Consider the following 27,877-nt stretch of genomic DNA (forward strand, 5'->3'; position numbering starts at 1 on the left):
CCTCAGGTGCCGTGCCGCAGGCCCAGCTGGGGCAGGAAACGCCCCACGGCCCAGCCATCATCGCTCCGCTTCCCATCAGCGATGAGCGATATACGGCCCAGGGCAGCGTTTAGCATCCCAGACAGCCCGAGACGAACAGCCGTGGAAGCATCCAGTACGGCTCGTGGCGGCTGAGACCGCATTTCGGGTTCAGAGCAAACCCTTAGAGGTAAAACAGCCTCCCCGCCATTTAAGTGCTTGGAAGATGGAAGAGTAGAGGATTGCGCAGGACAACCCAATACGGCGGGGGAGCAGAGCACGGTGCTCTGAGGCCATAGTCACAGATTTTTCCTGGTCCCAAGCCTCATTCAGCTCATCCTGGAGCAGTTCTGCAGGGGTGTTCCTCCAGGAAGGGGACAGACGCCCCCGAGCCACAGCGACTCCCTGCTAACCACAGTGAGCAGGAGCTCAGGAGTCGCTTCCCTTTCACCTCGGGGTGAATCGGAGCACCACAACTTACGGATCATCCTGTCCTCACGGCATCCTCCCTGCTTGCAGAGGGAGGACACTGACACTGCAGAGCTTCGCACTGGGAGAAGGGGATTTGGCCCATCTCTACAATCACCAAAACACCCAGACCAGGGTGTCGGAGAGATTGTTTTGGGGTTCCTCATGCAGGATGGGGCTGCAGGACCTCCTCTTTGCATGGCTTGGGGGGCTGAAAACCCCAAGGCTGTGCATGCACAAGCAAAGCTGGGCAGACCAGACACCCCCACAGCAACATCCTGGTGAGGACCCCTACTGTAATGCTCAAAATCAAAGTCAAGAGCAAGGAAAACATCCTCTCAGCTGCTTCCTCCCCAAAATGCTGAGAATTTGGGAAAAAAAAATAGCGATATGCAAATGCAGTGGCATTTAGCTGTGGCCTTTTTCCGTATGCATGCGAAAGGAGGGACCTCGCTGTGGGTGCCTCTCTCCCCAGGCAAGCTGAAAGGCCGCAGCAGGGACTCATGCCTTTTTAATGAAGGGGTTTGCAGGTCGGACCCCCTGCCCCATCTGCTCTTCCGTTCGTGCTGGGAAGGCTCTCTTTGATAGCAGGAGCTAATTGCTGCAAACCTCCCAGGATGGGCTGTTTGGGGACTTTGAGAAAGTCTTTCTAAGTAATAGCAGAAGAGAGCTATGCAGGAGGGGATTAAACAGCATCTTGGTTGTGTTTTCGGCAGGTCCTTCCCAAGGTCCTGTCTGTGGGTCCCTCCACACAATTTCAGAGCTCCTCTTGCCTGCCGGCTCACAGCCGCCCCCGAAGCTGGGCTGCCCAGGAGCCCTGCCTGAAGCCACTAATACAAGTCCTGTTGACTCCAGATAACACCAAGGATTTTTTTTTTTTTTTTTTAATCATGGTATAGCTTTAAAACCAAAGACTTACAAATTTTTGTACACCTGACAGGTCAGACTCATAGTCTTGTCCAAAGCCAAAAGGACAGGCTGGCAAGGTGACTTTCCAGGAAACCGTATTTATGGGCATTATTTATACATTTTTATCTTTAAATTGTGAATTACTTGCTCCCCTATTTTGCTGATGGCAGAGGGCAGGTTAAGCAGTCCGGAGCACTTAGGAAACCCTTCAGAATCTTGGAATTTTTTCTACAATCCTCATTTTCTTGTAATGGGCCAAATTTTGTCAGGAGTTAATGCTGGAGGCCCGATGAGCACTCCTTGTCCTGGTACAGCTCTTGCTGGGAGCCACATTTACCAGGGATTTGAAAGCTTCATCTATGAGTAGAAATCATCTCGTATCTCCCTCGAGACAGATGGCAAACTGCCTCTTCTAGCCATGTCACCCAAGACAGGGTGTTCTGCAGCTTCATTTCCAACAGAGAACAAGAAGAACTATTGACTCTTTCTGTCTTTCATTCCTGTTTCTGGACTCCCCATCTCTCTGCGTCAGTCGGGCGTTACCTGACTGTTCACGCTTTTCATTCCAGGTGTTCTGGAAATGCCTCCTTACCAGCTGGACCCTCCTCAGCCACTGCTACTGCTACTCCAGAGCATCCTTGGCACTTGCCCATGTTTCTTTTTGAGGCCGACCATTTTATTTTTCACTCTTTATCTTCCCCCACGCCACAGTTAGATGCCGTTTAAATGGCAGAGAGGGGAAATTTGGTCCCTCCTGGAAAATCAGTGTGTGAGGAGGGGTGGAAATAGTCCCTCAGTTCTAAGCTCAGATGCTCACCCGAGGGCTCGGACACCACCGCTGTTCAGCAGCCCCCAGCCTTTCCCAAACAGCCTCTGCGGGCTGGGGCAGGCGGGATTCGGACGGGGCAGCAGGAGCGCAGCCCATCGCCTCCCACCGCAGCCTCGAAGCCCTCTCTCCTTGCTCCTCACCTGCTGCGGGATGCAGCCAGTCAGGTTTCTGCTTTTCCAGAACCGCCGCATTTCCCTGCAAACTCTGCAGGTGCAAGGCTTGCGAGGGACGCGGGGCTTTCCCGCTAGATGGAGTCCGGGGGAAAACAGAAACCTCAGCGGCGTTGCACAAGGGAAGGGAGAGAAATCCCGGTCTCCTGGAACGGGCTGCGGGGCTGCAAGGGAGACAGGGCGTGGGGAGCTGCCCTTGGGGCATCCCCCATCCTGAATGCAGATAACGGGGACATCCCTCCGCACCCCATGTGCCACATTGAGTTCTTCATGGAAAAGCAGGCCTGGCTCAGCCCCGGGAGGTGACCGGTCCTTCTCGCCCGCCGCCCCAGGGAGATGCTTGTTTGCAGCCGCCTTACTGGGCGGCTCAGCGCACCGCTGGGTGCACGGAATTCGCCTGTTGGATGCTCATGGTTCCCTGCATGAGGAGGGTTAGCAGGGGGAGATGAAAAGAAGGGAAAAAGCAACTGGGCCGCTTATTGCTGTGTCTTTTACTTCCCAGAGGCATTTGCCTCTGGACTGCGGGCTCCCAAAGACCTCAGACTGGAGCTGGGCTCGTGCGCAGGGGTGCGTGCCGCAGGGCCAGGCCCTGCGTGGTGCCAGGGCCTCTTTTCGCACCCCGCTCTGCCAAGCTGCCTCTGCAAACGTCTCTGCTCCGTGGGCTCAACACCGGCACACAGCTGCTGCCGAACCCACGCCAGACCTGCCATCCCACGTGCAGGGACCCACGCCCCCGTTCCCACAGATGAGAGGATTTTCCCTGTGGTTTTGCATCTAGAAGCATATAGAAATGTATACATACACAAGTGTGTTATAACACATGCACTTATTGGGTGTATGAGCATGTGTGTGTATACACATATATTTAAAAACTTCCAAAAATTTTTAATAAGAGGAAAAAAGCCCCATTGAATTAGATGAATAGAAAAACTAAGAATCCCAAACTATGCAGCATCAGGTATTTTTTCAAACAGAAGTGACTTTTTCAGAGAATGAGTTGTGTATCGTACATTATTCCTTTTCTACCATTTATATGGTTGAAAGTTAGAAGTGTTTGCAATCTTTTAAATGAAAATACTCTTCCCTTTCTCTAGCCCAGTCTGTTCAATAGGAAGAAATTATGTGTTTCAGCAATAATCTCTCAGCAATTTTATGTAAATTTTCCTCCTTGAATTATTTAATAATTTCTACTGGATGCATTAAGTAACAGTTAAAATAAAAATCAAAACATAAGAGAATGGTAAGGATGAGAATAGTTACTGAGGACACATACAGGTTTAAAAAATGCTCCCTGCAGCATTACTCTACCCTTAATTGGTTTAGTGGTGGACTTGGTAGTGTTAGGTTAGTGGTGGGACTGGATGATCTTAAAGGTCTTTTCCAACCTAAGCGATTCTATGATTCTATGCCTGCATGTCTGAGCCACGCGGCCGCTGCCAGCCCCATGAGTGGGAGGACCCACAGGACGGCTGCCCATCCTCACTGCAACCAGGCACGACCTGCCCCACCAGCCCCGACAGGGAAGCACAGCACAGCACCCCGTAGGCCCCATCCATGAGCACACAGGCTTCCAGCTCAGCCATTTATTTGCTCTCTGGCGAAAGCCGCACGCCGCTGGGGCCACATCCTCCTGCCCCACCGGCATCCGCTGGCGCGGGGGCATCGCTCGCTGCTCAGCAGCACCCCAGGGGACCACAGGTGCCACCGGGACAGCAGGCAGGACCCGGGGCTGCCAGCCGCTCCAGCAGCTGGAAGGGATCACAGATCTTCTCCTGGAGGGCAGAGAACAACCCGGGGCAGCATCAGGCCAGAGGGAAGCAAGAGGCACCCCAGGAAAGCAGCATTTCCCCCCAGCTCGCTCCCTGCCAGCGGGGCAGCCCAAGCAGACTCCCCATAGCTAACGCGGGGGCAGCCCCCGGGTCACTCCAGCAGCTTTTCCCTGCCGCGAGGAGAAAGCCAAGAACTTCTCTGGGACTTTGGCTCTGCTTTTATCTGAGAAATGCCTCCTGCTTGGACAGGGACCCAAGAATATCTCCCCCTCCTCAAGTACAAGGTTGTGTCTCAGGGACACACAGCTGCATGGCGTTATCTCCCTTGCCTCTCCTGGCCCGTCTACAGGCTGGAGGGACCACCAAAGAGAAGAGGAGAGAGGCTTCCAGCAGATAGAGGTTCTTTGTGCTGCAGGGTCAGGGCTGGCAGCCAGGGCCAAGCTCACATCAGCAGCTGGGAAAGCAAGGGGAGGAAGGAGCCGTGGGGACGGGCCATCACCTCCCTGGGGCAGGCTGTCCCCTCGGGAGACCTCAGGCAGGTCCTGCTGTCAGCCTCAGCAGCCCCTATGGACATGCTGCGGGGACAAGGGGCTCTCACGCCTGGTGGTTAGAGCAGACCCCCCTTTGGAGGGCTCCAACCTGTGGTGGGGTGCAGTTGCCCAAACTCAGGCACCCATGAGCTCCTGCCTGGCCCAGAAGGACTTGGGTATCTTGGCATCATGCCACAGCCCCTCTGATATCCCAGGGCAACTCCGATGGCACAGGACACCCATGTCCCCATCCCTGAACCCAGCCACGGAGCTGCCTGCTACCAACCTTCACCCCCTTGCAACAGCAGCTCCGCGGTGCAGCAGCGTTGGACCTGCCAGCTCGGATCAGGAACTCCTCCGCAAACCTGGAGCTCTGCAAGATTGCAGCCATCTCAGCATCCACGTCCACCGCCTCTCCTTCCTGGGGGCAGAGGGATGGTCACAGGGCTGGGGTCCGGGATACATGGCCCAGAGGACCCCAGCCACCCAGCCAGATGATGGGGGGAGCAAAAGCAGGGGCACAGCCTGGTCCAAAACCTTGAGAAACACCCACAACAACCAAGCAGCTGGCTTCAAACCCTGCTGTGAAGCCACCATGGATATCCTGCTTCTACCTTCACCCCAACATGATGCATGGATCTGGCTCCCTTTCCCGCCCCTGTTTGCAGCTCCCCTGGTTTATATGGCCCCTCTGCTCCCACCCACCACCCCCTCTACCAAAGCTGACCCCTAAAATCACAGAGGAAGCTGCTGAGCAGCACTGCTTCATCAGCTTTATCCCCCCCCCTACAGACCAGGACTGCTTGGCATTGTGGGGAGCCCCAGCATGCCTCCCCACACCTTGAAGGTGAAGTTGGCATCAAACACCAGCTCTCGCTCGTGCCCCACGATCCCGCCATTGTAGATGACCTGTCCTGGTCCAGCCTGGCTGCTACCTGGCACCTTGAACAGGCGGAAAGTCGCAGACACGAAGCGGCAGTCACCTGTAAAGGAGAGGTTGGTGGGTTAGGCAGTGAGCGCCCAGGCTGGGAACCGGCACAGCCCAGGATCCCAGCACAGCTCCCCATGGCTGCCCGGAGCCTATGCTCCCTGGTCGGACCCTCACCGATGATGCCCTCCAACTCCTTGTCGCCAATGGTGATGGGGCTGGCGGTGACCAGGCACGGGGGGCTGAACCCCACCTCCTCAGCGATGCTGTACAGATCTCTCCAGTACAGGGCTCCTGCCAGGCACTCCCCTGGCCCGAGACAGTGGACACAGGTGATGAAGGCAAAAGATTGGTCCCCCTATCCCATGCCACCCCTATCCCAGAGCCCTACGCACCCCACAGCACCCTGTGCTTCTGGACGGCCTCGCTCAGGCGCTGGCTCGCGTAGACATCGCTGAAGTACATCTCTCCCCCAGGCTGGAAGGCAGCGAGGAGTAAAGGGAGACCCCGACAAGCAAAGGGACAAAAGGGGCAGGGAGAACTGGGCACCCTGCAATGCTACCCTGCTCGGGACCCTCTGCAGAGGTGCCCTCCCCTGGCCCCATCCCGCATCCCCACCTTGCTGGATCCCATTTGCTGCATCCCAGTGGCACCCCAACAGCAGGGCCACCCCAATCCCGCCCTGCTCCTGCTGCGGCCGCCAGCTCTGGTACTACCTTCAGCACGCGGTAGGCCTCCCGCAGCACAGCCTTCTTGTCAGGCGCGAGGTTGATCACGCAGTTGGAGCTGGGAAGGGGGACACCAAGGCTCATTTGCACCCTCTCACACATTCAGCATCACCGGCTGCTGCACATCCACCGGCTGCTGCATGTCCCATCGCTTCATGCAGGATTTGGAGATGCTGATTTGACCATGAAAAGGGCAGTTTCTATATTCCCAGGCTCTAGCCTAGACTCTGCCTTGGGATTCTCCCTTTCCTAACATGTTCCTGAAGTGAGCGACCCGGTGGGATGCAGACCCAAACCAAGCCCGCGGCCCCTGGTGGCAGCAGGACCGGGGGTGGCAGTGCCCTGCAGGTACGTACATGACAATATCGTAGCTCTCGTCAGCCAGCCCAGCATCACCCAGCTTCTCCATGTAACCCTGAAGGAACTCCACATTTGGCTTTTGGTAGCCAAACTTGTCCATGTGGTAAGCAATGTGCTTCTTCGCCACCTCGACCTGGGATGAGGAAGGGAACGACGGTGGGGGGATGCTGGGGCACGAGGGGAAGCCCCGGCTCCGCGCCGTACCTGGCTCTCTGTCATGTCTATCCCGGTGACATGGCCCCGCTCCCCAACCAGCTGGCTCAGCAGGTAGCAGTCTCTGCCGCTGCCGCTGCCCAGGTCCAGGATCCGGCACGACGTCAGGCACTCGGGGATCACCAGACCGCAGCCGTAGTACCTGGGGGGATGCCGAGCTGGGCAGAGGTGCCCCCGCAGCACGGGGGCCCGGGGTGCCGCGGCCCATGGGGAGGCAGCAGCAGAGGGGAGACCCTGGGGTTTACCTGGCCACCACCTCCTCGTGGACACGCTCCAGAGCATCTCTCACCGCCCTGGGAAGGGGCCTGGCCGAGGTGACACAAGCGTTGGTTTTCAGGTCCTCTGACTTCTGCAGCTCTTTGCCGTAGTACTCCTAAGATGGGGATGACAGAGGCCACCAAACTATGGCAACCTGTGCTCCGGGAGCTCCCCACACACCATGCCTGCACTCAGCTCCTATGCACCCCCAGCGTCCTCCAGCACTGGTGCTCTCATTTGCATCCAGCTAAAAATTAGGCTAACACGAAGCACCCCTTGGCCCCCACCCTCCCCGGCTGCCCTTGCTTGCACGCACAGACGTGTTTGCACAGTAGGGGATTTAATTCCCATTTGCAGGAACATTGCAGGCTGCACCTGCCGCTTTCCCGGCCAGGAGGGGTGCAGGGAACAAGGGAAGGGAAATGCTGGGCTCCTCAGCCCCCGATCCCTGCGGGAAACGGTAGCAAAGCAGCCAACCGCACAGAGCGCCCGTAAAAATCTGGGCCCTGAAATGAGCTTTGCCTTCCAACGGCGGCAGGCGCCCCGCTGCAGCCCGGGCTCGCCCCCCCCCCCCCGCCCAGCCACCCCGGCCCCCCCCGCGCCCCTCACCTGCACATCACGGTGGATCTGCACTCCGCAGGGAGCTGCCATTGCAGCTGCCATTGCAGCAGGAACGCGGGGCCAGTGCCTGACACCACAGCAACAGGCACGGCTCCAGGCCCTCCCTTAAGTGTTCAAAAAATGGGTAGATGTGGCACTTCGGGACATGGTTTAGTCTAGTCTACCCTTGATTGGTTTAGTGTGGACTTGGTAGTGTAGGTTAATGGTTAATGGTTAATGGTTAATGGTTAATGGTTAATGGTTGGACTGGATGATCTTAAAGGTCTTTTCCAACCTAAACGATTCTATGATTCTATTCTATTCTATGAAAGCCCTGACGCCTCCCCCCCGGAGAATATGGGAATGCTTTTTGCCTCCCTCTCCACCCTGGCAGTACCCAGGGAGCCCCTCAAGCTTGCAGCCTAGTGGGTTCCCCCGGGGGGAGCCTCACAACACCCCCCTCCCCCCAAAATGCCAGTCCCAGGTGCTCTGGAGAGACAAGCCCCCAAAGACTTCCCCCCACCCTGCTTCCCTGAGAGCCCTTGGCCCCAGGGGTGCCCCCAGCACCCCACAGCAGAGGCCCCGGGCCGCCTCAGTGCCTCTGGCTGCAGCGCTTCGCCCCGCCTGGGCCACCCCCCACCCCGGCCCCGGCTCCCACCGGCCTCCCCGCAGGGCCCCGGGCACGGCACAGGGACCCGGCCCCACTCCTGTGGGGGTGTCACTGCCACCACCCACAGCCCACGCTGGCACCCACCGCCTCACCCGCAGACACCCCCAAAGAGCTGCCCTGCTGCCTTCCCCCCCCGCCACCTCTGCACCCCCGTGGCGCAGCCCCGTCCCCGCTCTCCCCACACCTCCCCCCAAACGCAGGGAGACACGAGTTTAACACCCCAGGGCTGCTCCGGCCCTTGCAAAGGACAGGACCCGGCGGAGGGGACGAGCCACCCGCAGCGAGGACATGCTGCGTCTGCAAAGAAGCCCCCAGAGCTGAGCATGATGGGGGACACTGGCGGGGCAGAGACCCACCATCCCAAACAGGCTCCCCCGCCCCAAGCACAGACTCTGCTGCAGTTTGGTGATGGTTGGGGCAGCTTTTATTCCGAACAAGTGAGTCGCATCTTCTCCAGCAGCTCCGGAAAAACCCTCATTCCCCAAATGAAGCTGCAAGGCCAGGGATCAGACCCCCCCCAAGGCACAGATATCCCTCCTTGGCCCCTTCACCAATGACGGCACCTTCATGGGGACGCAGGAGATGGGGTGCCACCAGGTGAAGCCCAAACAGGCAAGTGGCACTGGAGGGGATGGTGAAATTCAGCCCAGGACAAGGCTATGCCAAACCCCTGCAGCACTTTGCTGCACAACTCCAACAGGAATGCGGCAGGCTGATGCCCACTCTCAGCATGCCTTGTCCTATCAGCTGATGAAAAGCACACTCGGGCAAACAAGTGCTTCCTGTGCGCTCCAAGTGCTCCAGATAAGTGACTTACCAAAACCAAGCCACAATATTTATAGCCTGGGCCAAATCTTGCTCTCCGGGAAGCACACAGGAGCCCGGTCACCAGCCCTCCAACACAGAGCGGTGCAGAACTGAGCACACCAGCTCGTGATGGTCTCCTGCCTGCTTCCCAGCCGGGCCTTTGGATACCATCCCAATCAGATACAAACACACACCACAGCCAAGGCTGCTTCATCAAGAGCTGGAGCAGCAGCCCAGGAAGAGGAATGCAGTCGAAGGCCGAAGGCAGTGCAGATGGGCTGGCAAGGGGATGACGTTCCAAACTCTGGCAGAGTGGAAAATAAGATAACCTCTGAGCATGATGCTGGCCAAACCGTGTCCAGCTGGACCAGTGCCAGAGGTGAGTGCCCAGATTCCCGCTTTCAGAAATTCTGGCCTGGGACTGGCACCTTGGTCCGCGCTGAAGCACCTCTCTCACCCACCCAGGCACTTACAGCTCCCACTGATTAACATGCCCTAAATAAATTGAACTATGTGCCATCTCTGTGTCTAAATACAGACCAGCGTCAAACTGCAGGCTCCTGTATTTAAAACCCACAGCTCTATCTTACACATTTCTTGCAGGGTTGTGGGCAGAGTGGACACAACTTTGCATGAAACCCCTGGCTCTGTGACTGCTGGTGCCAGGCAGGCATGACCAGCACTCTTCCATCGTTTCACAGAAGACGGCTCCTAACTGAGCAGAGGTTAGAGACGGGAAGCAAAGCCATCCTGTGGGCACAAAAGTCATTACTTTGGCCAGGAGTATCACATGCCACGTGCTGGGCTGGCAAACCATCTCAAGCACACAGCCAGTGATCATAAGCTGAATGATATGGGTGCCTGCAGTGCTGGTGTGGGCTGAGCGTCTCACGCTACATGGGAAGTAAGCGGACATAGGAATTGTTGGGGGGAGTAGAGTTTCAGGTAAATTTGTTTCAGTTAGGTGCAGGCGAGCAGGTGAGCATTCTGGAGCAGAGACGTGGATGGGGGCATGTGAGAGGAGCCCACATGCTCAGAAACACGAACTCCACGCACATTCCGGCTGACATCCAGCACTGTCCAAACACAGGTCTGAACCCTGGCGTCTGGAGGGGAAAGGATGCTCAGTTGCCCTCAGGGCCAGTCGAGGCGCCCTCATGCCTTCAGCTAGGCTTCATTTCAGCAAGTGACTCAGCTGGTCCTGTAGGTTTGACGACTGCTCAACACTGGAGACCAACCAAGAAGAGGTTCACAGTGAGATCTGCTCCCCAGACTGCACTGCGCTGCCTGCGCCCAAGGGACCAGAACAGCTCTTAGCACTGACACTACAGAAAAGATAAACCCTGGGGTTCCCCAACCCACCTCCATGACCCCACAAGGCAAACCTCATTTTGTGCACCCATAATCAGACAGCTCTGCTCTACTCCACCCTCATCTCCTATCACAAATGACCTCATGGACTCTATCACCTTAATGAAACAAATGGAAGTTTTGGTATAAATCATCCCTTCGCCCAAATTCTCATCTCTTCACAGTACTGAACCACCATCCTGCTGGGCCAGCATCTGCTTCAAAGGCACCCGCAAAAACCTTTTAGCTCTCTTTCCTGCCATCTACTCCATCACTTTTGCCTTCCCATCAATCCCCACACCCCCACCAGATCCTCCTGGCATGCCTTCAGCTGGGTACTCACTTCTTCTGAATTGCTTCCTGCCTAGATGAAAACGGAGAGAAAAAGAGCATTAGAAAAGCAAAATCTCAACAACAGGGTTCATGTCATGTTGAAGCAAAGGGACTTGATCAAGGGCTCAGGAGGCCAAAACCCTGTTGTGTTTCTGGACTACTTCCTGAGAGGACAGCAGTTGCACTTAGCCCTAGATATGCCACACTCTCACAGGAGATGTGCTGCATGGCAAAAAGGATGCAAAAATTTCAGCTCCCACCTCACAACAGCCTGTGCTGTACCAGTGAAGCTGGAGAGGGCTGAAAGATCCCAGCTCCAGGGTCTGCCCATCCTTGAGGAGCCAGGCAAGAGGTATTGGCCTGAGTGGGCTCCATGCAAAGTCTTTAAGAAGAAGGGAAAGGGATGAAGGGATCCACCCAGCTCCCGACAGAGAACGTGGTGTCTCCTACTTACTGGTACTGTAGATGAGTGGTTATTATGGCCATTTTCCTTAAACTCTGTGGAGAACAAGACAAAGAATGAATGTCTGACAGGAGCAGTTCAGCAGAATCACAGGGCAAGCTGTCCCAATGCCCCAGGGAGCTCCTCCAGCACAGCCATCTCTGTATCACTGCACTGCCTCCGAAACACCCCCACCGGTATCTGTCAGCAGTGGCACTCTCCCCTCTTCTTTCCCAGCAAGAGGCACAGACACGAAATGCTTTGTTTCAACCTACAGTCCCTCGTGCTTTCTGGTAGAGATGGTGTAGCTTAAGGGCTGGCTTGTGCTGCAGGACGCTGGAAGGCCAGCAGCGCACGTGGGTTTGAAGAAGCAGTAGATTACTCTGGACACCAGCCCTGCTGCCTGAACTCATGTATTTCATTTCAGGGCTCCAGTAACACGTCTGCATCCCTGTTCTTATAGGTTAATAAGGTTCCTGCCCACTAGAAACACTATTGATCTAGCAGATAAACACAGCTTACATCTTCTGAGTGCAGGATGGCATCTTCTTGCATCACCATGTTTCTAGCAGCTTGACCCAGGAGCTAAAAGATAAATGCACAGAGCAGACTGAGCAGAGCAGCTCTGAGTCTTCCTAGATGCTCGTGATGGCTGCTCAGCAGACCTGCACACAAGGCTGACACCCCGGCGGCCCGGGTGACACAGTGCGAGGCTTGCAGGGGCTCATCACGGTGCTGTGCCCACCCCACACAGCCTTAGGGAGAGCCTGAGACATGGTTCTATGGCTCTACTCTGTCACCCTGGTGGGATCTGATGGGATAAAGGCAGCCCCCTGCCTCCCACCGCCTCCCCAGCGCTGCCACTGCGCAGCCGACGGTGCTGCCACCCGAGGCCCGAGAGCCCCGCGCTGGTGCCCGGCCATGCCCGCAGCCTGGGCCCCGCTGTCCCCGTCCCCCGCCCAGCCCCAGGGATGCCCCCCCCCCCCCCGAACTACAGCTCCCAGCATGCCCCGCGGCCCCCCAACCGCTCCCAGCAAGCCCCGGCCCGCGCCGGCCGCTCCCGCCGCCCCCGCTCAGCAGCCGGCGGGGCTCGGCCGGGCCGCGGCTCCCCGGCCACGCCGCCCCGCCCGGACGATGCCCCCGGCAAGCGCTGCCCTGGGGGGCGGCCGGGCCGGGCCAGATCGCCCGCCGTCCCCGGCTCCTCCCCGCAGGCCTCGCGGCCGCGTTGCATGCCGGGCCCTGTAGTCGGCCGTCCGGCGGCGCCCGCCGCTCACCTCGGCGCTGTGGGAGCCCTTCAACACCTGCTTGGTGAGGGCGATCACGTCGGTGCCGCAGCTCGTCACCTTCTCGGTCAGGAGCCCCTTCACCGAGTGGCCGAAGCGCGCCTGGGCATCCGCCGCGCCCCCCGCCGCCATCTTACCCTGCCCGCGCGCCGCCTCGCCCCGACGGGTGCCGCTACGGCGAGCGCCGGGGGCCAGAAGAGTCGGGAAGGCGCAGGGTCCGCGGCCGGGCGGGCGCATCTCCGCGGAGGGGCCGCCCCTGCCCCGGCCCCGGCCCCCTCGGGGCTCTTGTCCCCTCCATGGCCTCCCCCAGGACACCTCAAACTCGGACATCACCCCGGGCACGGACACCCCGAGGCTGCCCAGAACTGCCCCGTGCTGCCCGGGGCTGCCCAGTGCTGACCAGCACTACCCAGTGCTTGCCCAATGCTGCCCAGGGCTGACCAGCACTGCCCAGAGCTTGCTTGCCCAGCACTGTCCAAGGCTTCTCAGCACTCCCCAGTGCTTGCCCGCGCTGCCCAGTGCCCCCAGCTCTGTGCTGCCCATCCCCTCCCGGGCATGTCGAGGGGCTCCCGGGCTGGGGACAGACCCCAATGCCCCACCAGTCCCCAGCTGCGCTCATGGCACCCAAGGGAGACCCCAAGGGCTCAGCCGCCCCTGCACCCCTCACCTGCTGCAGCGCCTCAGGGACAGAGCCCCAAGGATGGATCTGGCCCTGGGTGTCCCCTGGCCTGCAGCCCGCTGGACACGGCTCCCTGATAGCCACCCAGTGTGGCCATGGCCCCGCTGCCCTTGCCCCCCGCCGGGTGCCCAGCTGCAGAGCTGGCTGCGGGCCCAGTGCCCGATTCCCCCCTCCCCGTCTCCCGATAAGGAGGCGAACCCTCCTTGGGGTCAAGGCGATGACCCTGCAGCCGGTATAAAGGCTCCCTGCGCTGCCGCAGCCCTGCAGCCAGCCCCGCCATGCTGCTGCTGGGCACCCTGCTGCTGGCCCTGGCCCTGCTCTGCGCCTGGGGGCTGGTGCACCGGCGAGCCGCCACGGGGATGGGGACAGGGACGGGGACAGGGACGGGTCCAGGGCGCCCGCGGAGCCTGCCTGCCCTGCCGCTGGTGGGGAGCCTGCTGCAGCTGGCCGGGCACCCCCAGCTCCACCTGCGGCTCTGGCGCCTGCAGGGCCGCTACGGCAGCCTCTATGCCCTCTGGATGGGCTCCCACTACGTGGTGGTGGTCAACAGCTACCGGCACGCCAGGGAGGTGCTGCTGAAGAAGGGGAAGGCTTTCGCCGGACGGCCCCGCACCGTGAGTCAGCAGCAGGTTTCGGGGGACCCCCTCCCTTTGCGGTGTGGGGTGAGGCAGGGGATGCTCCCAAGAAAGGTGCTGGCACTTTGCACGGTCCCTCGCTTCTCCCCTTCCTGCCTGGAGCAAGGCAATGGCAGGGGCAGCCCCTCTCTGCCCTGTTCCCCAGGGCGAATCCTGCGCATCCTGAGGGTGCCAGTTCTTCCCTGGGGCTCGCTGCATCTCGGGGCTTGGGAACATGAAGTCAGGTGCCACCAGGCTCCCTGCACCTCTTAAGTTTCCTGGGCACTCCAGCCCCTAACCCTGGCATCTGTCCCCAAACCTCTCCCATCGGTCCTCGGCAGGGGAAAAGCAAAGCTCATGGCCCGGGCTTTGCCTGCCAGCGCTAACCACCAGCCCCCCTGGATCAGCCCCGGGATGAGACGACCATCCACCCCCCAGCATCGCCCCTCTCCAGCTCATGGCCCCCGCTGGGCTGCTCTGCAGCAGGGTGACCCCGGGGCTGCCTGTCCCACAGGTGACCACGGACCTGCTGTCCCGGGGGGGCAAGGACATCGCCTTCGCCAGCTACGGCCCCCTATGGAAGTTCCAGCGCAAGCTGGTGCACGCCGCCCTCTCCATGTTTGGGGAGGGGTCACTCGCCCTCGAGAGGATCAGTAAGTGCCCCCCGCCATCCCCCGGGCTCCCTCCCGGCTCTGGCTCCCTCCCGCGCTTGATCCAGGCCAGACTTTTCCTTTCTCTGTGCCCTGATCCCCTGGGAACCAAGGGGAGACTCACTGGCTCAGCCCGAACCCCCAGCGTCTCCCCCCATTTGCCTAGCAGGGTCCCTCTCTCTCCACCCCCAGTACTTTACCAGCACCTCTCCCCGTGCATTTTCCGCCCTGAGCGTTGGCTCCCCTTGCTCACAGCTGGGGAAACTGAGGCACGGGGCCAGCTCCTGGCCCCCCGGGCTCCCCGCTCCACCCAGGAGGAGCATCGGGCCGCACATGGAGACTTCCCTGCCTGTCTCCATCCTCCCTGCTCCTCCCCAGCACCCAGCATTGTCCCTTCTGCCCACCCCAGCCCCTTAGGGCTCAGCCCTGGCTGGGGGTGCTCTCTGCAGGCTGCACACCTGAACGAGTGGGGGACCCCTCCTCCCAGCCCCCAGCTGCCCCCTCCACCCCTTCGGCTTCACCATCACCCCCTCGCCTGCCTCTCCCCTCCACCCCAGTCTGCCGAGAGGCTGCGTCCCTGTGCGAGACGCTCGGTGCTGCGCAGGATACGGCCCTGGACATGGCCCCTGAGCTCACGCGGGCCATCACCAACGTGGTCTGCTCCCTCTGCTTCAACTCCTCGTACCGGCGCGGGGACCCCGAGTTCGAGGCCATGCTGGAGTACAGCCAGGGTATCGTGGACACCGTGGCCAAGGAGAGCTTGGTGGACATCTTCCCCTGGCTCCAGGTGAGCAGCGACACGGGGACTACCTGTTCCTCTCACCTCAGATGAGAGGAAGGAGTTGGGATGTGTCCTGCAGGAGGGGGCCACCTGAGACCCCAAGGTTAGGAGGGTCCCTGCCCTGGTGTCCCACAAGACCCAGTACCCCGGTGGGCATGGAGCGACTGCCTGGGGGCCTGCAGAGGCTGGGCTGAGCTGGAGCTCCTTGCTGTAATGGGACTTTTCTCCCCCAGATCTTCCCCAACAAGGACCTGGCCCTCCTGAAGAGATGCCTCAAGGTCCGGGACCAGCTGCTCCAGCAGAAGTTCAATGAACACAAGGTGCCAACGGGGCCAGTATAGGGAGATGCTTGGGAGCTGTGGGGTGCTGGAGCTGGGGTAGTGGGGACCGTGCCCCGGACAGCCCGGCTCACACATCTCCCCTGGCAGGAATCCTTCTGTGGGGACACCGTGAGGGACCTCATGGACGCCCTCCTGCAAGTGAGGCTCAGTGCCGAGAACAGCAGCCCCCCGGTGCCAGGGCTGGAGCTGACTGACGACCACCTCCTCATGACGGTGGGGGATGTCTTCGGGGCCGGCGTGGAGACCACCACGACTGTGCTCAAATGGGCTGTGCTCTACCTGCTCCACTACCCCGAGGTAGGGTCTGTGCCCCACGGCAGGGAACCTGGGCTCCCTCTGGCACCAGGGACGTCGTGGGGGGCTTTGGGGAAGACAGGTGCCAAGAGAGGTGGATGTCAGGCTTCGCGAATAAGCAGGATCGGGCTGTGGGCATTTTACTTCTGCCCTGCACAACCTGCCAGGACATGCTGGTGATGCTGGGTGTACCCCACTGCCACAGGGAGCCCCCTCCCCCCAGGGCTCTCATCCCAGCCCTTGCTTCCCTCCCAGGTCCAGAGGAAGATCCAGGAGGAGATGGACCAGAAAATCGGCCTGGCGCGTCACCCCCACCTCAGTGACCGCCCACTGCTGCCCTACCTGGAGGCCACCATCAGCGAAGTGCTGCGCATCCGGCCCGTGTCCCCCCTGCTCATCCCGCACGTGTCCCTTGCTGACACCAGGTGAGACCCCCGGGATGCAGCCGGGACGAGGGCAGAGACCACGGGAGGGAGCAACCATCTCACTCTGCATTCGCCTTGCAGCATCGGGGAATACTCCATCCCCAAGGGCACCAGGGTCATCATCAACCTCTGGTCCATGCACCATGACGAGAAGGAGTGGGACAAGCCCGAGGAGTTCAACCCTGGTGGGTTGGGTGCTCCCTGTCCTCCCTGGGGGGCAGGGGCCGGCGGGGTGGGCACAGCAAGAGAGGCTGAGCCCGGGGTAGGCGTGGTGGTGGGAGGTTGGATCCTGCTTCCCCCCAGCTGGGGCATTCGCCCCGTCTCTGCTCTTGCACCTCACGGGAGGGACACACATGTGATGAGCTCAGGCAGGTCTCAGGCAGAAGGGACTGATCCCTGCCTGTGCCGATAGTGCCCCTTCCCCTTGCAGGCCGCTTCCTGGATGAGCAGGGCCAGCACATCCACTCGCCCTCGCCCAGCTACCTGCCCTTCGGGGCTGGGATCCGCGTCTGCCTGGGCGAAGTCCTGGCCAAGATGGAGCTCTTCCTCTTCCTGGCCTGGATGCTGCAGAGGTTCACGCTCGAGTGCCCCCAGGACCAGCCCCTGCCCTCGCTGGAGGGCAAGTTTGGCGTCGTGCTGCAGGTGCAGAAGTTTCGGGTGAAGGCCAGGCTGCGGGACGCCTGGCGAGCAGCCTCGTGATGGGGACGAGCCCTGGATCCTGGGCAGTGGTGGAGTGGGATGGGATGGGATGGGACCATAGAGGCTATGCCCTGCCTGCCCTATGGATGCGGGGTTGGCCGGATAAAGCTGTTCCCAACACAGTAGGGCTCCGGCTACTTTTTGGGCAGGCAATGGAGGGCAGGGGGAGGTGGGAGGGTGCCTGAGATGTATGGTGGCCCCACAACTTCGTGTGAGCACTGGGCTGAGCTGGGAGGCCATGGCCCCTCTGCGGGGCTGCTAATACGAATAGCCCCTTTGCCCCCCCGGGAAGTGGGGTTGGGGACTCGCCCAGAGGCAACCATGAGCCGTGGAGACCAGCCGCCCACATAGCTGGTGGGGGGAGAGGGGCCCACCCCAGCAAGGTAAGGGGGGAAAAGCGACCGGTGGGCAGTTTGGGGGTTGGGGATGCCCAGGCTGTGCCCGGCAGCTGTGACCCCAGGTGGGTGACCCTGGCTGGCCCCTGCCTCAGTTTCCCCACTGGGAGCAGGGAGAACGAACGTGACGTGGGCTGGGAGCTGAGCCCACCATGGGGCAGGGAGAGCTCCCCCAGCCCTGCCTTCCCCTGCCCTGTCCCAGGACAGCGAGCCCCCGCCAGTGGGGCCACCGCCGGTAGGACCCCCGCCCGCTCCTTGCAGGGAAAAAGAAGGAAACAGCTCGGAGGTTCCTGCAGTTTTAGCTCCCACTGGGCTTCCTCTCCCACAGTACGCAGGTGCACACGCTGCTGCCAGCACGTGCAGGCGTATGCACATGGGTGCCTGCACACGCATGTACTTACAAGTGTGTGTGCGCACACAAAATGACAGGGCTGCATTTATGCCTGCTGACACACGCATACATATGCATGCATATATGTGCTTGCACGCACACATGTGTGCACACACACAGCCCCTTACAGGCAGGACATGAGTGCCTTGTAGGGCTGCAGGGCTGGCTGACCCCCGTCCTGTGTGCGAGCTGCTGTGGGGAGGCAGAGGCAGCCCCAGCTCCAGCCGAAAGCGGGGCGTCCCATTGCTCAGGGACATGGAGGAACACCCAGAGGCGCCCAGACCCTGCGGGCTGAGCTCAGCTGCAGCCCCCCAGGCCCAGTGCGTGGGCACCACGGAGCCGGGGGCTGCTGACATTCACCGTGCAGCGACGTGGCATCGCCTGCCTGCACGGTGCCCCGAGCACCGATGCTCGCTGGCTGGCTGGATTACGGCTGTCACTTTGAGCAGCATAACCTTCCCCTAACGCGAGGGGCCGTGTTTGCTTTCGCCGAAAATCACCATGCCATGGAGGGCAGCTTACAATTAGGTTTCTGGTTCTCTATTACTTCACCTCTTAATATTTAACTAAATAGCAACACAACTGTGGCTCAGGGCACCTGGAGGGAAAGCAGCCGGGGTGGAGGGGAAAGCCCCGCACAGCCCCAGCACGGTGCGACAGCCCCAGCCCTGCACACCCCCATGTTTTCCCTCTTTTCTATTTCCCCCTGCCCTCTCTCTTGTTAGCAGGCAGGAAAACTGACATAAAACCTCCCCGCCACTAAACTTTCTACCCTGTGTGTCAAAGTGTACGTTTTCTTTCAAACTGCCTGGCACTTTGCTTTCACCCAGCCCCCTCCCCACTTGGCATTTGATGCCAAATGGGTCCCATCAGCCCATGGCACGGCACGGGGATGATGAAGGCAATGTGTTTGCAGCCCCGCACGGCACTGGGAGCATCTTCCCTCCTCCCAGTCCATTCTCCTGGGGGCTCAGGGTGGTAGGGAGGAGCTGGAGGAAGACCCACGGTGCACACGCCTGCCCCGGGGGCAATCCTTGGGGTGACTTGTGCAGCTGACCTACCAGAAGCAGGGCAGAGGGGAGCACAGCGGGAGCCCAGCCCCGCTGCTGCTGTGTGGAGTCTCTGCTGGCTTTTAAGGGCTGAGCCCCACACTCCTTCCCCCTCCCTTGCCCATTTCCGTCACATAAGGGGTGCTGCTGAGCTTCCAGTGCCTCCATCTCTGCCAGCACAGGCTGAAGCTGGGTGGGTGAAGGGGGACTGGGCTCAGAGAGGGTTTGGGGAAAGCTTGGCTAAACACAATGCTCTGGGCTTCCCTGGGGACTGGCACCTCCATGCCAGCCTGGTCCTTCCCCTGCCCCAGGTCCTGTTCCTGCAGCACGTTGCCAGCAGCGAGGCTCCTCTCCAGTCTCCTGCAGTCACCAGTAACCACGGCATCCCGATGCCTCCAGGAGCATCAGCCTGGGGCCTCCAGCCCAGCTGTGCCCCTTTGCCAAGGCACTGCGTTTGCTCTCGATAAGGGAGAGGATTTTCTCCTTGCCAGAGTCAGGACGGGGCTGGCACCTTGCGCACACGTTGCCATTGCCAAGGCGCCCACAGCGAGGTGCGTGTGCTCACCCCAAGCACTCAAGGCCAGCGCCTACCTTGAGGCAGAAATGGGGACTTTGGGACCGGGGATGTTTCTAAACCAGCGGACGCCTCCAGCTGCGGACGCTCGCACAAAGCTCGTGCTCCAGCTCGGTTTTCCCCTTCGCCAGGGCCGGCACGTGCTGTCCCTGGGCCTGGAGACCAGCCGTGTGCCGCAAACCCCATCATACTGAGCCTGGACCTGCTGTGGGGCATCTTGCCTCCTGCCCCAGCCCGCCTCCTCCCAACCGGCCGACCGAGAGAAGGTGCCGCCGCGGAGGGTTCAGTACCCGGCACCAGCTGCTCGGCACTTTGTGAGCTGGTAAACAGCTGCCGGCATGGCTGCTCCCCGCTCTGGGAATGGGCAGAGACGCTGCTGAATCATCCGGCTGGTATTTGTGTCCTGACAGCTGCTCCGGGGCTGTGCCGCTGCGCCCAAACCCCTGACCCCACCAGACAGCTTCACCTGGGCTGCCGGCAGCGGGGCAGCACCGGATCCGGCCCGCGGCGGCCCCCTCCCTCCTCCCGCCCCCCTGAGCCCCCTGTAGAAGTCGGGGTCCCCTGCGACCCAAGACACGCAAATCCACCACCTTGGGCAAACCCTTCGGCTTCGTTCAGACCTGGCACCGGGCAACCCGGCGACTGAAAACGGGGGGATGAGGCGGCCATGCCCATGGGAGAGGTGGGGGGGACCTCAGCACCTACCACCAGGTTTCGGCCGCTGAGCATGGGCAGCTGCTGGGAACGCCGAGGCTTTTGCCACTGAAATAATCCTGCTATGGTAACGGCTTGGGCCATGTTGGGTCCCTGCCCTCCCTCTGGGGCCGCTCGAGGTCTTTGTACAGGGGAGCCAGGGCAGGAGGGAGCAGCGCAGAAGGGCTCAAAGGGCAGCTCGGGGGGTCAAGAACCAGCAGCTCCATCTCCCTGCAGCAGGGAGGAATCGGTGATGGTGGAAAGGATGAAGCTCTTTCATTCGTGGCTGTTCCCACACTGTACCCCAGGTACCCCACGAAGCAGAGATGCGGCTTGCCGAGGCGGGACCCAAGGGCACTGGGCAAAGCAAGCCCGAGCCTTTCCATTGCACAAACTCATTTTGGGGGGCACAGGCACCCCCACAGCGCTCAGCTGACCCGGCTGCGCTATGGGGCTCAGCTCAGGAGCCCTCCAGGTTGAGGGCCTTCGCTTTGCACCAGGCACTGGGCGGCCCTGGGCTGTGCTTGGAGAGCCGCGGCCAGCACAGGAGGAGCGGGCGACGCTCGAAATACCTGCGGGCTCTGCGGCGGGCATGCCGCCAGGCGAGCTGAGTAAGCACAAACCTCAGGACACAGCTGTTCGCCGGCCGAAAACAAATCGAGAAACAACCCAGCAGCCTGTGACCCGCCCCCCGGCACAGAGACTGCAGCGCTTGCACCACCGCCGCGACGGCCTCAGCGCGGGCACCGGTCCCATCTGATAAAAACAGATCTGTGCTGCAAGGGAAGGGGGGAAACTGCTCTGGCAAAGAAAGGCGACTCGTCCCGGCCTTCCCAGGCTGCCTGCTGTGGGATGCTGTGGGGCTGGCCTCCAGCCGGGGGGCTGCCGGACTGCCCCCCGTCCTAGCCCAGTTCAAGCTTTTCCTATATAAACAAAGGAAGAAAAAAATGTAAGGGGGGGAAAAACCTCCCCAGGATGTGTTGCACAGGGAGGGTGAGCGAGGCCCGGGAGGCAGCAGGCTTCAGGGAGAGGCAAGGGGAGTTTATTCACCGGAGCGGGGCCGTGCCCCGGCTCCCTGCCAAGCTCTGCCAGGAGCAGGTCACGGCGGGACGAGCCCAGCTGGGGCATGTGGAGGAGAAGAGATTTGGCTGTGGGAGCCTGGGCTGCGCGGGGCAGGAAGCGAGCACGGCCCTGAGCGGCGCGGGGCACCTGGGGAGCCCGAGCTCCCATTGCCCGGCAGCACAGCTTCAGCGGAGCCCGCTGATTTTGCTTCTGTCCTGGAGGCCTGCTCACATTTCCTGCCCTGGGAAGTTTTCGATGACTACGTGTAACGCAGAAGCTTAACTGCACCTCAGCTTTCCTTAGCCTTGAGTCAGGCAGGTACGAGCTCTGAGAGCAGGCTGCCAGCAAGCACCAAGACACACGATTCCCTCCTCCTCCTCCATCTTCAGCCAACACCCATCCACTGGGCTGTACAAACACCACGATACGCTGCAGGAAAATTGCATGGGTGTTCCCAGAGGGGGAGTTTGCATCATCAGAGCCAAAGAGTCCCTTGGGAACACCGCGGCAATGCTGCAGTACCCACCAGTCCCAGGACCCCCCGTCATGCCCAGGGACCCTCTCACTGAGCCACCGCACAGTGCTCTGCAGCGCCTGGCCCCAGGCCCGCCAGGACGCCTGCCGGGTCCTTGCCCTCAGAGCCAATTTCAGCGGCCAAAAACATGCCATGTAAGCAGCACTGCACTGCCACGGACACTAGCAAAAATAGACAAAGCATTATTGGCATCAATGCTTAAAGCATGTTGTAAAGAAAAACACCGAGCTGTGGATTTTGACAGTAATTTGCTCCCAATCGTGCTGCACTGTTTGCAACTCGGTTTTGAAACGATGTATTCATGACTCCCATAAAACATTCACCCCTTCTGGCTGGAAATGGGTGGGTTTTGGTGCTCCGGTGTTACAGATGCACACCTGCCTGTGTCCTCACATCTCCAGCATTTTACACCCATAGTATGCATTTGGGCAAGAGCTCTGTTTGGGCCTTGTTGGCTTTCTACAAAGGGATAAATGTGAGCATCAAGCACCTTTCTAAAGCTCCAAGGCTGGAGCTTTGGGAGTCCTCTGCCTGCCGTGTTTTTTCCCCTGAAGAGGCACCAGCCGGGATGCCTCCGAGGAGCTCACCTGCCCCGTGTCCTGCCCTGCACCACTCCTCCTCCCCGCACCAGCTGCCCCTGTTCCAGGTCGAAAAGCCTGAAGCACCAAGCACCACACTGATAGTCCTGCTCCTCCTCAGGGGCATGCGAGCTTAAGAGACATGGTTTGTGCCCTGTTTGTTTCTTCATGGTCTTCCAAAGCCTGAAAAACCTCCAGGAGTCGTAACAGGCACACCACTCGTTCTTCCTGACTTTTTAAGATTAGAAACATCAGCTCAGCTTACTGCTACTCACCTCTATGTCCAGAGAAGAAGTTGGGGGTTCTCCCGCCCTTAGTAGGATGGCAGGAAAGCAAACATGGAGATTTTTGTCTTATGCCAATAGAAATGTTGGCAGAGGGTCTCCCACCAGCACGGGACCGTCCCCAGGATTTACAACGGTAAAACCCCACTCCGTAAGGACTGATGTGCTTTTTTAGCCTCCTCTGTGGCACAAGGAACAAAGCCAGGTGCCAATACGTACAGAATTCCTAGGGGTGGCACTGGGGATCTTTCATTCTAAAAGATACACGTGGCTGGTGAACACGGCTGGAAGTGACCAGTCCCCCGGCAGCCGCAGCGCACAGCGAGCCAGCCCGGCTCTGGGGCACGCACGGCTTCTCCGCTACCACTCACGCTCCAGGCATCCAGGAACGAGGTCTCCTGAATCCAAATCAAAGGCCTTCATTCTTAAGAGCGCCCTAAGACACAAACTGAAGAGCTATCTTCATCAGCTGTTCTGATGGAAGGCTGTGATGGGCAAAGGAGTGAGAGTCTCCTAAACCTTCTAAGGTAAAAGCGCTCTCCTCAAATGTGTGGGTAAAATACTGAAATAAGCACCACTTGTCCTGCTCGGTCATCTCTATCCAGCACAGTGCTACATACCTCTAGTTAAAAAACACAAAACAAAGCCACAAACTAGAGACAAATCTTGTTCTTAACTCACAAAATGATACACATACACACGGACAAGTTATCAGAAAACGCATTATATTTTAGTTTCCATCTTATTTAAAACTGATTTTGGTTTTCAATCAAATCTGAGTATGTCTGAGTTCAGTTTCAATTTTTTTTTCCCCATAACAGTAATGATCTGGACGACCATAATTATAAAAGGGACGGGGAGAAAACCCGAGAACAAGAGAACAAGGTACATAGTCTGAACTGTGCTCTCTTCCACATGAGCACACCAGGGAATGTTAGTTTCAGCTCTTCGTTGTTGTTGGTTTTTTTTTTTTTTCTTCTTTCAGGTTGTTACTAACAAAATCTCTACTGTTTATTAAAGCAAAGCTACAGTAATTTTTCTTGCAGTCTTACAGCAGGTTTTCATATTACCAGTAGGACTCGCATGCATGGATTGCAGTCACACACACACGCTCACAGACGTTATACAGTAGCCAGTTGCCACCATTAAAAAAAAAAAAAAAAGAAAGAAAAAGAAAACAGACATTCATTTCTTTTAAGTGGTCAACATTAGAATCGCACCAAGCTTTTGGATCAAACAAAAAGAATACTGCACAGGTCTTCCACATCTACATGGTAAGTCATCCCTTCGCAATGGACGGAGCTCTCGTCTCCATTTGTTCAACATGCATCACTGAAGCTTGAAGGCACGCTGGCCAAAGAGAGCCCTGTTCTTTTTTTGTCATCTTAACTCGAGTGTGCTGCTCTCGGGGTGCAAAAAAAGGAAAAAAATAAAGCCAATCCCTTTTGCAGCACACCGGGAAAAGGTCATTCGGAGACCACAGTACTTGGAAGGCAGCCCAGCTGCCTGGATTCTACTTCTAACTGTGCTCTTGGAGGCATTGAAGGAATACACTCGTCTTTAAAAATGACATATAAAGGCAAATTTCTTCAAACCCTTTCTTTTCAAACTGCTTATGGTAGACTAACACTCCTTCTGGAAGAAACTGGTCCTTCAGTCACCAGCTTCAAGTGGGAAATTTCCTACCCGCTGTCTTAAACACTGAAGCACCAGAGATTATAGGGCTGATGTGTTCAGGCATTCATCAGCTTCAGGAAAACTTGACACAAAAAAAAAAAAAAAAGAAAAAAGAAAAAAAAAAGAAAGAAAAAGAAAAGAAATCCCCAATGCCTCAAGAGCACTATATCAAACCAGAACTCTTGGGCTACTGACTGCCGGCACTGTCAGAAGCTGCTTGCTTCTGGGAAGACACCTGGAGATTGAAGCCTTATGGTGATTTCGTATCCTCCCAGGGTGAGATTTGCTGAGCTTTACTGATTGCGAGATAAAGCAGTTTTGGAAAACTAAAACCAACAAACTCATAATAACCATCACCAAAATCACCATTGGGAAAGTTCCATTTGTTAGAAGGTCTCATTGAGAAACATCAGTCCCTGCCCCACGGAGCAGGACGGACACGATTAACAAAACCCAGAGTGACCCATCCCCCGCGAGCTGGGCCTTCGGGGACTAGTCCCCGAATTATATTGGAGGGGGAGAAAGAAAAGCAAACTAAAAAAAGAAGGTTGTATCACCTTTTCCTCCTGTTAAAGTTTTAATCCTCTTATTCCACTTCTATTTCTTTGTTTTTTCCCCCGATTCTCCCTTCCACTCTGCCACCTTAGCTGGGGGAGTTATTGGTACGAGAGTTTGGAGAGTCCTGCTCATTTATTGTGTTCAAGAGTACACACACCGGCTGCCGGGGCAGGTGGTGGTGGCTGTGTTCGCGGTGCTGCTCCTCCGCAGCATGAAAAAGCCCTTCCTCCTCGTCCCCGTGGGGGCGGCCGCTGCAGCTGTCGCAGAAGTCCAGGGGCCCGTCCAGAGCATCATCGATGAGCCCGTCAAACTCCTTGAGGTCGTCGTCGTGATGGCCCCGGTTGCATACGCAGACTTCGATGCCTGAGTCGCCGGTGAAACGGCGCTGCCTGCCCGGCGTCTTGTCCTTCGCGTCGGGAATGGCGCTGCTCTGCTCCAAGCTCTCAGAGCTGTAACCTTTTAGCAGTTCCTCCTTGCACTCTGTATCCTTATCGGGACCGGCCCTCTCCACTAGCTCGGCTCCCGTGCTGGTACTGCCAGGCTCGATGCTTTGCATTTTGGCAACCGCTCGCTCAACCAGCGCAGTGGTGGAAGGCTCAGGGTCCCCAAGGCCAGGGGACCCGGTGTTGTCAGTACTGCTGTTATTGCCGCTGGGTGCTGCCGAGCTGCTCTGTGCTGGCTGCAGGTTTCTTGGCGTGTCTGGGATTGTGCTACTGCTGCCTGCTGGGACGCACTGCTGATGTAAGGCACTGTATGGTGGGGGGGGTGTTGGCGGTCGGTTCACCACTTCCTCATAGGGAGGTAGTAAGTAATTTGGCAAAAACCCTAAAAGTAGGAGGCAAGGAGGAGAAGTTATTTCGTGAACAGCTTATCTCAGGAAACAAGTCATTAATACAGGCTGGTATGTCATTCATCATCTACCAGCACCTTCCTGCTAAACAGCTCAACAGGCTTTGCAAGGGGTGGCAAAACTTGGCCCAAGTGAGACATGTCATGTTTTAGAGAAGCAGCAATTGCGGTGCAGGAGGGCACCATCACAGGAGGCGATGGACACAGCTGGGAACAGCAGCTTGATCTCCCTGCTCTCAATTCTATGCTTAGGGCTACCAGGTGAACCTCCCCCCACTGCCCTGTACCCCAATACAGCCCCAAAAACCACACCAAGGGATGGCCTGTGTTGGCTGGAGGGAACAACTTGGGAGATAACTCGCCAGCCCTCTCCAACACTGGCTTCTCAGCTGAGTTTCCACTTTCAAGAGCAAAGATTTCATCTCACAAAGCTTTGTGCAAATACAAATAGACATGAGCAACATACAAGGAACTTAGGATTCTGGCTTTTCCTTGTTGTTTTAGTGCTGGATCCAGTTTTTCTGGTGCAGTCAGAATAAATTGACAGTACTGGCAAGAGAGTTTGGTTTATTGTTAGGTTGGTAAATGTGATGCCCACCTACAAGAAAGGCCAGAAGGATGATCCGGGGAACTACAGGCATGTCATCCTGACCTTGGTGCCAGGGAAGGTTATGGAGCAGATCATCTTGAGTGCCATCATGTGGCACGTACAGGACAACCAGGTGTTTGCAGACAACACTAAGTTGGGCAGGAGCGTCGATCTGCTTGAGGGTACAAAGGCTCTACAGAGGGATCTGGGCAGGCTGGATTGATGGGCTGAGGCCAACCGTATGAGGTTCAACAAGGCCAAGTGCCGGGTTCTGTACTTGGGTCACAACAACCCCATGCAGCACTACAGGCTTGGGGAAGAGTGGCTGGAAAGCTGCCTGGCCAAAAAGGACCTGGGGGTGTTGGTCGACAGCTGGCTGAACATGAGCCAGCAGTGTGCCCAGGTGGCCAAGAAGGCCAACAGCATCCTGGCCTGTATCAGGAATAGTGTGGCCAGCAGGAGCAGGGAGGTGATTGTCCCCCTGTACTCAGCGCTGGTGAGGCCGCACCTCAAATACTGTGTCCAGTTTTGGGCCCCTCACTACAAGAAGGACATTGAGGTGCTGGAGCGTGTCCAGAGAAGGGCAACGAAGCTGGTGAAGGGTCTGGAGCACAAGTCTTATGAGGAGCCGCTGAGGGAACTGGGGTTGTTTAGCCTGGAGAAAAGGAGGCTGAGGGGAGACCTTATCACTCTCTACAACTACCTGAAAGGAGATTTTAGCGAGGTGGGTGTTGGTCTCTTCTGCCAACTAATAAACGATAGGACGAGAGGAAATGGCCTCAAGTTGCATCAGGGGAGGTTTAGATTGGATACTAGGAAAAAAATTTTCACCAAAAGGGTTGTCAAGCATTGGAACAGGCTGCCCAGGGAAGTGGTTGAGTCCCCATCCCTGGAGGCATTTAAAAGACGTGTAGATGTGGTGCCTAGGGACGTGGTTTAGTGGTGGACTTGGCAGTGCTAGGTTAATGTTTGGGCTCAATGACCTTAAAGGTCTTTTCCAATCTAAACAATTCTATGATTCTATGATTGTACTTACAGCCCCTCAAATCTGTGAAAGATTTTGTTTCTTAAGAGGCAACAAAACAGTCAATATAGACAGAATGGACTTAAATACTGGAAACATTTAAAGATAGCACTGCAGTTTTCCATGTGGAATTGCGTATCCCTGGGGCTGGGGAGGGAAGCGCAGCTGGGTATTATTTCTGAGGTGGCTGCAAGAGTTTAATGAGAAAAGCAAGTTCATACATGCAATTCAACAGTCCATTACAGGAAACTCAGTTGTGGTACCTCTAGTCAAAAGGCTGAGACCCACTGTTCTAGCACAGTGTAGCAAGGCATGAAGGAGAGAACAAAGCGACTGTACTCTCCCTGAGCCATGGGCAACAGCTCCTTTGTGCAGACTCCTAGGGCTGCTCACCAGCAGCGTTGTCTGGGGACCGCAGCACAGCACGGGAGCCAGCATGGTTCCTGCTGAGGCACCACTGCCACCCAGCCC

General features: G+C 58.1%; 4 protein-coding genes across 5 annotated transcripts in view; 1 reads left to right on the forward strand and 3 right to left on the reverse strand.

The window, feature by feature from the left end:
* Nucleotides 1-4,067: 4,067 nt before the first annotated feature.
* Nucleotides 4,068-7,843, reverse strand: AS3MT (arsenite methyltransferase). The gene is made up of 10 exons (XM_075717372.1): nucleotides 7,790-7,843; nucleotides 7,168-7,295; nucleotides 6,914-7,064; nucleotides 6,706-6,842; nucleotides 6,338-6,407; nucleotides 6,017-6,098; nucleotides 5,799-5,930; nucleotides 5,534-5,676; nucleotides 4,980-5,114; nucleotides 4,068-4,166 (listed from the first exon to the last, which is right to left on the reverse strand). Exons 1-10 carry the CDS (start codon nucleotides 7,841-7,843, stop codon nucleotides 4,068-4,070), a joined length of 1,131 nt encoding a protein of 376 aa, XP_075573487.1.
* Nucleotides 7,844-10,431: 2,588 nt separating this feature from the next.
* BORCS7 (BLOC-1 related complex subunit 7) lies at nucleotides 10,432-12,797 on the reverse strand. Its single transcript, XM_075717966.1, has 5 exons — nucleotides 12,657-12,797; nucleotides 11,905-11,967; nucleotides 11,395-11,438; nucleotides 10,951-10,971; nucleotides 10,432-10,483 (listed from the first exon to the last, which is right to left on the reverse strand). Exons 1-5 carry the CDS (start codon nucleotides 12,795-12,797, stop codon nucleotides 10,432-10,434), a joined length of 321 nt encoding a protein of 106 aa, XP_075574081.1.
* An 825-nt stretch (nucleotides 12,798-13,622) lies between these two features.
* On the forward strand, nucleotides 13,623-17,148 carry CYP17A1 (cytochrome P450 family 17 subfamily A member 1). The gene is made up of 8 exons (XM_075717788.1): nucleotides 13,623-13,958; nucleotides 14,473-14,611; nucleotides 15,166-15,395; nucleotides 15,623-15,709; nucleotides 15,818-16,027; nucleotides 16,280-16,449; nucleotides 16,531-16,634; nucleotides 16,880-17,148. The coding sequence occupies exons 1-8, from the start codon at nucleotides 13,623-13,625 to the stop codon at nucleotides 17,146-17,148; spliced, it is 1,545 nt and encodes a 514-aa protein (XP_075573903.1).
* A 6,289-nt stretch (nucleotides 17,149-23,437) lies between these two features.
* WBP1L (WW domain binding protein 1 like) overlaps nucleotides 23,438-27,877 on the reverse strand; it is a 62,366-nt gene continuing 57,926 nt past the window's right edge. For both annotated transcript variants that reach the window (XM_075717557.1, XM_075717558.1), the window contains exon 4: nucleotides 23,438-25,769. In XM_075717557.1, coding sequence (XP_075573672.1) covers nucleotides 25,030-25,769 — 740 coding nt within the window. In that variant the 3' untranslated portion in view covers nucleotides 23,438-25,029. The remainder of the gene's footprint in view (nucleotides 25,770-27,877) is intronic.

This window comes from Pelecanus crispus, chromosome 10 (assembly GCF_030463565.1).
Source record: "Pelecanus crispus isolate bPelCri1 chromosome 10, bPelCri1.pri, whole genome shotgun sequence".
Classification (NCBI taxonomy): domain Eukaryota; kingdom Metazoa; phylum Chordata; class Aves; order Pelecaniformes; family Pelecanidae; genus Pelecanus; species Pelecanus crispus.